We start from the raw sequence: 12,095 nt of genomic DNA, 5'->3' as shown, positions 1-12,095 counted from the left end.
GACATCTGATCTCAAGAGCATGTTAATTATTATTGAAACTGTATATAGTGGTTTGCATATCATTTAGGACAGAAATAAAGAACCAAAGAACTCTAATCAGTCCGATATATTTTCACTGGAGTCCTTGATGCTGTCCCCCAGGATGCCACCCACATCAGTAGGCTAACACCCAGGTACCTACTTATTGCTATGTGAACGCTGTCAAGAGGTATAAGGAAACATACTCCACTTATCGTAGGTTTAAACCTGTGTGTGTGTGTGTGTGTGTGTGTGTGTGTGTGTGTGTGTGTGTGTGTGTGTGTTTGTGTGTGATTATTTGTGTTAGTCTTCGGGAATTTACCCTGAGTAAATTTGTACGTATTTTTCTTCCTATTCCTCTTCCTCCTCCTCCTCTTCCTCCTCCTCTTCCTCCTCCGGCTCAAGATTTAATCACAATGATTAAGATAAAAAAAAACTTGTTAATAATGGCTGGGGAATACTGAGGTTGTGCACTCTAGCAAGACAGCACTGTGAACACAGCACCGTGAACACGGTGAACACACCACCGTGAACACCACCGTAAATACAACACGGAGTGTCCGTACAAGACGAAATTTTCACCTCATAGCAACATTAATACAGAATTAACGTCACATCAACACAGTGTGGAACTGCTTTAACAGACCTCTATATACATATCCATTATAGAATATAATAGTTCCCTGGGATATAAAAAACAAATCCCAACTGATTTTCCCATGTGGCAAAAACTCACACAGTTGCCAAGTCAATTACCAATAATTTTAAACTTGTGTCTTAGTAAAGGGTAGATAAAATTTTGTACAAGTGCAGTCGTAAAATAGATAATGGAGTCTGGAATCTGGCTGCGTGGATGGAGTACTGTGTACTCTGATGCAGAGTTTGCAGGTTCGCGTCCTGCTGCGGACCGAGAGATGATGTTTGTAAAATAATGTAGGTTAGTGATTGCTACCACCGAGGCTACATACCACACGCCTTCGATATAGTACAGGGAGAAACTGGCCAGTGTTTCGTATTAAGTTGCCGTCATTGAAGATCAATCTTCCTACATTTAGTAACTCACATGATAGCCTCTGGCTACGTGGTAGCAAGCAAAGTAAGAACCAAATGTGCGTAGCAATATTAGAAATGCATTATTAGTCTTATAAAACATATTCATGGAGGTGTGAACGAGCTGAGGGAGGCTATATTCCAGTGCTCGAGTACATGTGTTATATGTAAGTGGTGTTTGATATAGGCCTTATGACTGATAAGTGAAAGAAACTAGAACTGTAGTGCGTTAAGAGGCACCTAATTTCCCCCGTTTTCTAATAATAAATTCATTTTTCCACTATAATCTACCTTCTCCATATCGTATTTGCTTTGTTTCGTAAGGTGAAGTTTAGGATCTTTACTTAATTTATGGTATAACTTAACAAATCTTTGATGACAATTGTGTTGTAGAGGTGTGAGCACAACTCACACCTCTACAACTTCACCTCACGGAACAAAGCAAATGTGATGGTAATTATTGGCAAGGTAGATTATAGTGGAAAAATGAACATGTTATTAGAAGACAGTGGTACTTGCATGAATCAGATTATAAGAACTCGCCACACTGTGGCCATGTTAGGCAGGAAGTGGGTCTTCAGAGACTACCTCGCCAGATCAACACAAACACGTCAACACAACGTGGTCATGTTATGCAGGAAATACGCATTGCAACACCTTGTAAGATAAACACACGTGTTATTTACACCAAAGCAGATAAAGTTTTTCAGTGTTTATTTTTCTTCTCTGTTTATTTCTTGTGTTGTTCTGTTTCATTATTTGGATAGTCTTCTTTGTTTCTCCTGTTTTTTTTCTTCTCTGCTTCTCTCACCTGTTACTGCTGTGTTAAACACTACTATCTACCCAGAATATAAAGAACAGAAAGACACAATACCGTGACTGGAACAATACACAAATAACCCGCACATAGGGGAGAGGAGCTTACGACGACGTTTCGATCCGACTTGGACCATTTTCAGTCACACTGTAAAAGGTCCAAGTCGGACAGAAGCGTCATAAACTCCTCTCTCCTATGTGCGGGTTGTGTATTATACCTAGAATATAGCTAGCCCTCATCAAACAGCTTTCATATAGGTCTCTTTCTGTCTCATTGCATCGTTCACAGCCAATTGACTGCTATTAAAATATATTGCTGGAACTTCCAGCCTGTGAAGGCTGACTTTCATTCCAGTCTCGCTTTCATTTCCTCTAATTACTCCCCTCAAGGAAGGCTCCTTGACGCTGGTGAGGGGCTCTTGATCTAGGGAATTGGATCTGTGCTCCAGTTCCCTGAATTAAGCCTGAATGCCTTCCATCCCCCCATAGGCGCTGTATAATCCTACGGGTTTAGTGCTTCCCCCTTGATTATAATAATAATAATCCTCTAATTACTATAAACATATCTTCGAGTTTATTGACACCGTGATCAATTATTCGGGGACATCCTGCAGTCAAGTGTTGACGGTAGTGTGCCTGGCACTGACTCTCAGTGACACGTTGGTGGTGTGCCTGGCACTGACCCAGCCTCCCTCTGAGCATCTTTGACGCTCACGGAGGGCGAAACGTAGTGTGAATAAAGGCTTTATCTTTGTATCCGTTGTTTGTAGTTGTCGACATGCTTCCTATCCTTTACACCCACATTTCCATCACCCACTTACTCCACTACCATCACCAGCTGCAGGACCCGTGAGATGCAGGATGCTGTGGCCAAGTACGTCATCTCAAGAAAACCTGTTTTGATGTGACGTGAAATTAAGGAGCCCCGAGGGAGAGAGAGAGAGAGAGGATGGAAAGGGATGGGGGGCGTCGCGATACGTCTAACATCGGGGTGGCCCAGGAAAAAATGGGAAGGGGAGGACACAGTTAAATACGAATGTGGTGCATACCCACACATGCGTCTTGCCCACCCACTATCACATTCAATCTTTCCTAACGCCTTTCCCACGCTCATCAAACCCACACCCACACCGGGCCCATTCCCGTGTTGGACAGGTGCCCAGCCTACTCGGGAATTCCTTTAGTGTCGTCATCTCCTCCGTGTTCTCTCCCTCTCAGAATATTTTGTCATGTCTCTTCCAGTCATTTCCTCTGTGTTCTCTCCCACAACCTTCTATCATGTCTCCTCAAGTCTCCAAGCTCAGGCTGACAGATTTCAGTATTTCATGCATGCAGCCTATCCTATGTGATGGAATATGACAGGAAAACCCCATCCTGTGTGGAATATGACAGGAAAACCCCTTCCTGTGTGGAATATGATAGGGAAACACCATCCTGTGTGGAATATGACATGGAAACACCATCCTGTGTGGAATATGACAGGGAAACACCATCCTGTGTGGAATATGACACGAGAAACATTACAGAAAAAGGTAGCCACACTGCATTTGTTCTCAAGCTTGTTCTATAATATAAAATAATCAAAGTTTCTTCTTTCTCGTATTCTCGAAATATTTACTCTCTTAATAGCTCAACGGTAGAGACTTCCGTTCACAACCGAAAAGCCCGTGCTCAATCCCGGGGGAGGCAGAATGTATGGACGTCTAACACCCTTATTCACCAGCAGAAAATAGTGTTGATCGACTGTTGTGAATGGTATCCTAGGGAAAACGTAAGAACCCCAATGAGAAAAAGCTACGCTGCAAGATTTTCTTGAGTTATCCTGGGATATTAATTAACTCTCTGAGGTTGATCCTTCAAGGCTGACCCTCCGGGGTCAACCTTGCAGGATCAACCTGCAGTTTGTTTTCGCATCAAAATGCGAAAACAAACTGCACAAAACGAATAAGAGGTGAGTGACTTCGTTGTTTTTGTCGATTTTGTATGTCATGGTATAAAAATATGTTTAGCATGAGCAATATTCCCAGGGGAGGTAAGGTTGCATCCCTGATGTTGGGGTCGTGGGGGTAATGTTGGGGTCGTGGGGGTGATGTTGGGGTCGTGGGGGTGATGGTGTTGTTGGGGTGAGGTTGGGGTCGTGGGGATGATGTTGGGGTCGTGGGGGTGATGTTGGTGTTGTAAGGGTGACAATATCGAGTTTGTGAATGGTGTGCTGGTATTGGTGTTGATATAAGTGTCATGCTGGGTCCTCTGTAATCGGGTTATACCAGATGACAAACACCATTTAACATTCTCCATGGCAAATATTCTCAGGGACACGTAACATTCTGTATGCCAGCCACGGCAATAACAGATTATAATATACATTTTCATAATTCGATGTGTTCTTTTTAATGTTACAGACAATAAATATTACGTAAATGTAGATGCTCATATGCTCTATTCTGTCGTTGTATTAAATTATGTCTGGCATTATCACAACTAATAATTAGGTTAAAATCTCAATCATCAAAATAGGGTATCATAAGCATAGCAGTGCTCCTATGACCACAAGCAAGTAATATATAAATAATTACGCAAATGCAACACCACACCTGATCATGAATATAAATTCTAGAGAAAGTCCGGAGATTCGCACCGTGGCTGGTCCCAGGATTGAGAGGGTTGACCTTATTCTGAGAGATTAAAATAGCTGAAATTGACGACTGTAGTGGATAGAAGGATCAGGGGAAAAACATGATAACAACGTACAAGATGTTCAGAGGACTGGATAGGGGTGACAGGAACAAAATGATTAAAAAGCAGGATCAGTGATAAGGGGTGTGAAGGGAAGCTGCGTAGAATGGTAGGTATTGTCAACAAGTATAAGAATACAGGTATTGCGGACAGTGTGGTAGAGACTTTGTGAAGCGAAAGTCTATAAAGACTGTATGCTGTCTCGCTCTTAACAGAACGCTACGCACCAAAAAATACTAGGAAAATACTTCTTCAGCCTCCGGGTAGTCAGGAGGTGTAATGAGCTAGACAAGGAGTGGTGGGAGCAAACACCATGCTCAGTTTTAAGGGACGGTTTCAGGAACATGAAGCAGGAAACTAGTGGAACCTGTCGTTATAATGTTTGGATCCGAGACTCGACTCCATCAACCATAATTAGACTCTCTCTCTCTCTCTCTCTCTCTCTCTCTCTCTCTCTCTCTCTCTCTCTCTCTCTCTCTCTCTCTCTCTCTCTCTCTCTCTCTCTCTCTCTCTCTCTCTCTCTCTCACACACACACACACACACACACACACACACACACACACAGAGGAATGATAAGGTTCATGGAGCAGGGAGAGATTGAACCTAGTGGCGACTAGTGAAGAGGCAGGGCCAGGAGCTATGCCTCGACCCCTGCAACCACAATTAGGGGAGTATACACACACCAAATGTACAGAAGTAATGGATACAGAGGAATGAGGAAGGAGAAAGCAGAATAGTAATGAAAGTAGGAAAGTGAAAGTGGAAGACAGAAAGGCACGAGAGTATAGAGAGAACTGAGTGGGAAAAGTGAATATGATAACTACGTAACCTTTTTTTCTTGGTTATTATTATTATTATTATTATTATTATCCCCTGCCCCGCTTTTTTCTGTAACCTACTGATCGCCCCTCTTCCCTTCTGCCGCCCAATACCCTCGCTTCCTTTCCTACCCTGCAGCGCTGTATAGCCCTTGTGGCTTAGCGCTTCTTTTTGATTAAAATATTAATAGTAGTAGTATACAATACCGACAGGTTGGTAGGTAAGACAGCAGTTGGATATGCTGAATGTTGAAGACAGAGTAAAACAACTGAAGCTATGTCATGTTTATAAAATTGCTCACAAACAGTGTCCAGAATATCTTGCTGTCAATTTTGTCAAGGTTGGGAACCAAAGCAATCATAGTACTAGGGGGAGAGAGCACAACTTTGTAGTACCCACAGTCAGTGGCCAGGCTTCAAACACCTTTTATTGCAGAGCAATAAAGGAATGGAACAGACTGCCCGCACATGTGAAAGCCAGTCATAGCATGAACCAGTTCAAGAAGAGTGCCAACAGTTGTCTGATGAATGTAGCTACAGAAAAGGAGGGGAATAATTTTTTATTTTTTAGCTAACACACGTGTAATTTTTACCATATTCCTAGTAATGACCCTCGTATTGTAGATAGTCTTAATGATCCTCGTGTAGTGGCTTTAGCCACCAGGCCCGGTGGCCTGGTGGCTAAAGCTCCCGCTTCACACACGGAGGGCCCGGGTTCGATTCCCGGCGGGTGGAAACATTTGACACGTTTCCTTACACCTGTTGTCCTGTTCACCTAGCAGCAAATAGGTACCTGGGTGTTAGTCGACTGGTGTGGGTCGCATCCTGGGGGACAAGATTAAGGACCCCAATGGAAATAAGTTAGACAGTCCTCGATGACGCACTGACTTTCTTGGGTTATCCTGGGTGGCTAACCCTCCGGGGTTAAAAATCCGAACGAAATCTTATCTTATCTTAATAAGATAACCTTTATATTTTAATAATAAGGTAAAAGGACCCCAATGGAAATAAGTCACTCTGTCTGACTTTTTTGGGTTATCCCAGATTCTCTACACATATGCTGCTATGTATCATAATCTCTATAACTGTATTTGTGTATACCTGAATAAACTTAATTAACTTGTCCCAAATAAATTTACTATAGTTGTGTAGTCAAGCTATCAATCTACGTTTTCTGTAAATTGTGTTCAGCTGTAATCAAAGAAAATGAATGCTTATCTATATATTTAGAGAAGATTTTTTAGAATAACCCCAAGGGATATTACTATTTTAATTTAAGCATACTAATCCAATTTAGTGGCCCAGGATAACCCAATAAAGTCAGTGAACCTGAGGCCTGTCTTATATCCAGTGGGATCCTTCAGACCCCAATGGAAATAAGTCACTGTCTGACTTTTTTGGGTTATCCTAGGTTCTCTACACATATGCTGCTATGTATGATAATTCTATGTAACTGTATTGTGTATACCTGAATAAATTTACTTACTTAGTCCTCTCCCCAGGATGCGACCAACACCAGTCAGTGACTCGACCCTTGCAACCTCAATTGAAAAAAAGTCACTTTGTCTGACTCTTCGGGCTTAGCCTAGGTTCTCTACACATATGCTGCTATGTATGATAATCTGTGTAACTGTATTTGTGTATACCTGAATAAACTTAGCCTGAGGCTAGGTGAAAGGGGCAACAGGCGTAATGAAGAATGTTCAATGTTCCACGTGTGCCAGGGATAGATCCCGTCCCTTAGTGTGTGAAATGAGGATGCTACTGAGCCCGAGATGTTCAGGCATGCTAGTGGCTTTCTTTGTGCTTAACAAATATTTCTTGTCATGTGAAACTAACAGAAATAAAGTTTGGAAATAAATGGTATGAAATACCGACACAATGGAAATATAAACACATATGCAGTATAATGTGATCCTTTATCGACTACGTTTCGCCAACACAGTGGGCTTTTTCGTCACAAACAGAACTGTTTGTGACTTGAAAAAGCCCACTGTGTGGGCGAAACGTAGTCAATAAAGGATCACATTATACTGCATATGTGTTTATATTTCCAGAAATAAAGTTTATATTTGTACGAATTACTGCTTTTTTTTTCTCCCGTATTACCACATTTATATAAAAGGAATCGCAAAACCCGTAGGGGTTATACAGATTCTGGGAAATGGGAGGTAATAGGTTTATTCTAAGCCGTGAAAAACAGCTTGAATTCGTTGGATCAAGAGCCCTTAAGCATGAAAGCACCCTCTTTAAGGGTGTGCCGATAGAACGTCTTATCACTTAAGATTGTGTTTGAATTTTTAACCCCGGCGGGTTAGCCACACAGAATAATCCAAGAAAATCAGTGCGTCTTCGAGGACTATTGTGGTCCATCAGTCTTGTCCCCCCAGGATGCGACCCACACCACATGCACATGTCACTATTTGCATAAAAATTTCTCTAGTTTGATTAAATCAGTGTTGAAAATTTGAAGTCAGTTGGATGAGGGTGTTCTCAGGTTATAAACGAAAACTTCAGGTAACCACTTAAAGGTGCCCATTTGGGATACCTGTAAACTAAAAAAAAGGTTGCCCTTGAGATAAAACTGCTTATCTACTAATTATAAACATTGTACTTCGAAGAATGTTCTTTGAATTCACTTCTGCTACAATTTTCAATGATTACCATGGATTGCAAAGTGCGGTAAGTTTATTCAGGTATACACAAATACAGTTACATAGATTATCATACATAGCAGCATATGCGTGAAGTACTTAGTATAACCCAAAAAAGTCAATGACTTATTTCCATTGGGGTCCTTTTACCTTATAATATAAAGGTGATAATATCTTATTATTATTCTATAATGAAGATAACATCTTATTATCATACTAAAAAGATTATCTACTACACGAGGATCATTAAGACTATCTACAATACGAGAGTCATTACTAGGAATATGGTAAAATTACACGTGTGTTAGCTAAAAAAAAATAAATCATTCCCCTCCTTTTCTGTAGCTACATTCATCAGACATCTGTTGGCACTCTTCTTGAACTGGTTCATGCTATGACTGGCTTTGACATGTACGGGCAGTCTGTTCCATTCCTTTATTGCTGTACAATAAAAGGTGTTTGAAGCCTGGCCACTGACTGTGGGTACTACAAAGTTGTGTTCTCTCCCCCTAGTACTATGATTGCTTTGGTTCCCAACCTTGACTAAATTGGCAGCAAGATATTCTGGACACTTTTATGAACATGATTTAGCTTCAGTTGTTTTATTGTCTTCAGCATTCAGCATATCCAACTGCTGTAATTCATTCTGGCCTACATGCTCTCTTGGACCCAGGTCCAGGATGAATCTTACCATTTTGTTCTGGGTGATTTGCAGTCTAAGTTTTTTTGTCAAGGCAGAGTACCATGAAGAGCAAGCGTAATCCATATGATATCGTATAGGGTTAGACATAGGGTCCTGCGAGCCTCAGTAGGTAGACACTGTGCTTGTCTATAGAGGAATTTCAGTCCGGCATTCGCTTTCTTTACTACACTGTTCCCTATCAATTCTCCTGACATGCATGGGTCAAAGGGGATTCCCATATATTTTACTGAGGAAACTGAAGTGATGGGCTCCTCATTACACTGGACATTAAAATTATTTATCCTTCTCGGTTTGTTTCGTGCCAAAGAGAATGGCTTCAGTTTTCCCGAGGTGTAATAATAGTTTGTTGTCTACTAACCATTTGCTACAGGACTCCAGTTCCAGTGTTAATACATTAGCTATATCTTGTGGGTTTTTACCTGACACAAATACTTTACAAATAATTTACAGCACTTTTAGAGTTTGAATTGCAGCGGGACAATGTACCCTCACGATCTACAGGAAAGTTGACGAAAGAAAAAGGCGTCAGCTACTTATTCATTTTCTTGTGAGATATGAAGAGTGAAAAAATAGGGGATTAGATAACAGGCAATAAATTATGTTAACTTACCTTAGACATTTTTTATGGGAGGTTGATGGATTCTGGTTTCTGCTGTCTTCTATGTTGATACGTCCTTGTGATTGATGTACAAGCTGCTGCGTCGTGACCAGTAGCTGGAAAGGTGCCCGCTTAGACACAGCTTCACCCTTGTTCAGAAGGAACCCTTCTGGATTGTGATCTCTTGCTCTTGAAGATTACTCCATTGCTTCGTCTTAAGAAATACCTAATCTGTCGTTGAGTTTTAATGCACAACGATGTTTTCGCTTCATTGCCAAATGGTTTTGGTATCTATTTTTCACATAACTAGGTGGCAGTGTGGAAAATAAAGTGGAGAATTGTGTGTATAGACTGCGAGAGAGGACACATATAGCACGTCCACAACCCTTGACTGCTGGCCCAGCAGAAACGCATTAAATCAAGGTACGCCCTGTCGCTGGTGAACGATAAGTTATCTCAAGTAAACGCTGATAACAATCTGGTGTATTTTTTTCCCTTTTCCACTTTTGGGTGTAGGTTTTGCTGATGTTCAGTTCGCTTAACTCCTTTATTAAATTAATGGCAATTTGTATAAAGAAATACAAATGTATGGTAACTACACAATGTGGTGTGGAGAAGTCTTAGACGCAGACTTTTGTAAACAGAATCTTGTCGAAGGTGAGATATCGGATCATATCGAAGGGTGAGATATCGCATCATATCGGAGATATCGCATCTTATCGAAGGTGAGATATCGCATCATATCGAAGGTGAGATATCGCATCATATCGAAGGTGAGATATCGCATCATATCGAAGGTGAGATATCGCATCATATCGAAGGTGAGATATCGCATCTTATCGAAGGTGAGATATCGCATCTTATCGAAGGTTAGATATAGCAGATACCAAAATTACTACAGGCGTCTCTAGAGTCAACGTTAGTAGTGCAATCATAACGGCAAAAGCATTATTTTTGGGAAGGTCATAGCTGACGCTAACCCGTAGAAGTCATATGACGCCAGGGCCATGGGAAGTAGTCAGGACTGAAACGAGGAAAAGGATGGTAGATCTAATTGAAGAAAGAGCCGTTCACCACTATCAACATTGTCCACACTGAAGGGACAAAAGCAGAAAAGCAGAGAAAAAGAGACAAGGCAGCTTGACAGATCAGACCATTAACCAAGACGCCTGGTCTGGGACTGGGCCGAGGGAAAGTGATAACCAAAATCCTCTTCAGGTCAGTGAATAACTGATTGTAACCTTCAGTACACTGCAGTTTTACTAATTCCTTTGCACCATCCACTTTTATTATTGTGTTTGAGTTGTAACTCAACTGAGCACTGGGTTCACAACGAAGGGTCCCAGTAGAGATTCCCAAGGTAAGATGTATGGGTTATTTTCTTTCACCTACAATCCACACTCATCTCGCAGTAAATAGATAACTATGTGTAAGCTGACTGTTGTGGGTCACATCCTACTGGAAGAACAGGAAGGCCGTCAAGTGAGATAAGCCACACTACTTGGCTTTGGGTTATCCCGTTTATTTAACAATGTGAGTTCATAAACTAAATGCTGCTTCTACATGCCGATGCTGTCGAAGCTAAGGTTGTGCTGTATTGTATTTCGTGAAGCGATAAACCCGTGTGGATCACTCAGCACAAGGAGTGATGAAGGGACGATCGTCAGTCCCAAATCACAGTACAGTTTCTGATCAGTTAGCCGTTAGGGTGTTCATGACTACCTGGAGGGTATAGGGGATCAACGCCCCGCGGCCCGGTCCACGACCAAGCCTTCTGGTGGAGCAGGGCCTGATCAACCAGGCTGTTACTGCTGGCTGCACGTCAAAACTGTTGTGCGTCAAAATTTAATTTTTAAAGAGGGAGGATTTTTGATTGGATACATCCTTGTGTGCTGTAACCCTATCCTACTCCCTCAAGGAAGGCTCCTTGACGCTGGTGAGGGGCTCTTGATCTAGGGAATTGGATCCGTGCTCCAGTTGGATCTGTGCTCCAGTTCCCTGAATTAAGCCTGAATGCCTTCCATCCCCATAGGCGCTGTATAATCCTACGGGTTTATTTTTTTTTCCCCATGATTATAATAATAATAATGAAAATTTTCTATCCTAGGGACAGTTACAATGGGGGAAAAAAAAACTGACTGTGTTTAGTCAAGGATCGGGGAAAAGGGGTAATGAAAGGGGATGCTAAAGGGGTAAGGGGGAGCATTAAATCTTTCCCTTTTTTTTCTGAGTGATCCACACTGGTTTACCCTTTCCAAAAATTTAAACCCCGACCCCGCCCCACCTAAAAACTTGAACGAAGCTAAAAAAAAGAGAGAAGCACGTGGGGAAAAGACAGGAGCAGGCAGGTGTGTGAAGAAAGGATGTTGAGGAAGAGCCCCCTTTGATTTTTCCCCTCCCATCTGTGTTTAGTTCCCTGAATTAACCCTTTTGAATATCTTCCAAAATTTCCCCCACGGGACGCTGATAATCCCATGGGTTTAGCCCCCCTTGATTATACAATCTCTAAATACTTTCCTTGGGGTTTTTTTGAAATTAATTTAATTTAAAAAAATTATAAAAAAATTCGGCAGCCTTACAATGTTGCATGGCCAGTATTACCTGGGGGTTTTTTGGGTAAACGGCCCGGGGGCGGCCCGGTCGGGAGCCCAGGCCTCGTGGTGGATCGGGGTTTCGATCAACCGGGCCCGCGGTTGCTCCA

At 41.8% G+C, this 12,095-nt stretch overlaps 1 protein-coding gene across 2 annotated transcripts in view; it reads right to left on the bottom strand.

Annotated features, from left to right (window-relative positions):
• The window catches only part of LOC128702794 (tripartite motif-containing protein 3-like), a 61,138-nt gene extending 51,346 nt beyond the window's left edge, over window positions 1–9,792 (bottom strand). For both annotated transcript variants that reach the window (XM_070091775.1, XM_053797228.2), the window contains exon 1: window positions 9,407–9,792. Coding sequence is in view for 1 of the 2 variants with exons in the window: in XM_053797228.2 (XP_053653203.2) it covers window positions 9,407–9,415 (9 nt within the window). In the remaining variant the exon portion in view is untranslated. The remainder of the gene's footprint in view (window positions 1–9,406) is intronic.
• Window positions 9,793–12,095: the final 2,303 nt, after the last annotated feature.

Source organism: Cherax quadricarinatus, chromosome 37 (assembly GCF_038502225.1).
Source record: "Cherax quadricarinatus isolate ZL_2023a chromosome 37, ASM3850222v1, whole genome shotgun sequence".
Lineage (NCBI taxonomy): Eukaryota > Metazoa > Arthropoda > Malacostraca > Decapoda > Parastacidae > Cherax > Cherax quadricarinatus.
The sequence above is the reverse complement of the archived record's forward strand: the minus strand, read 5'-3'. Positions and strand labels throughout refer to the sequence as shown.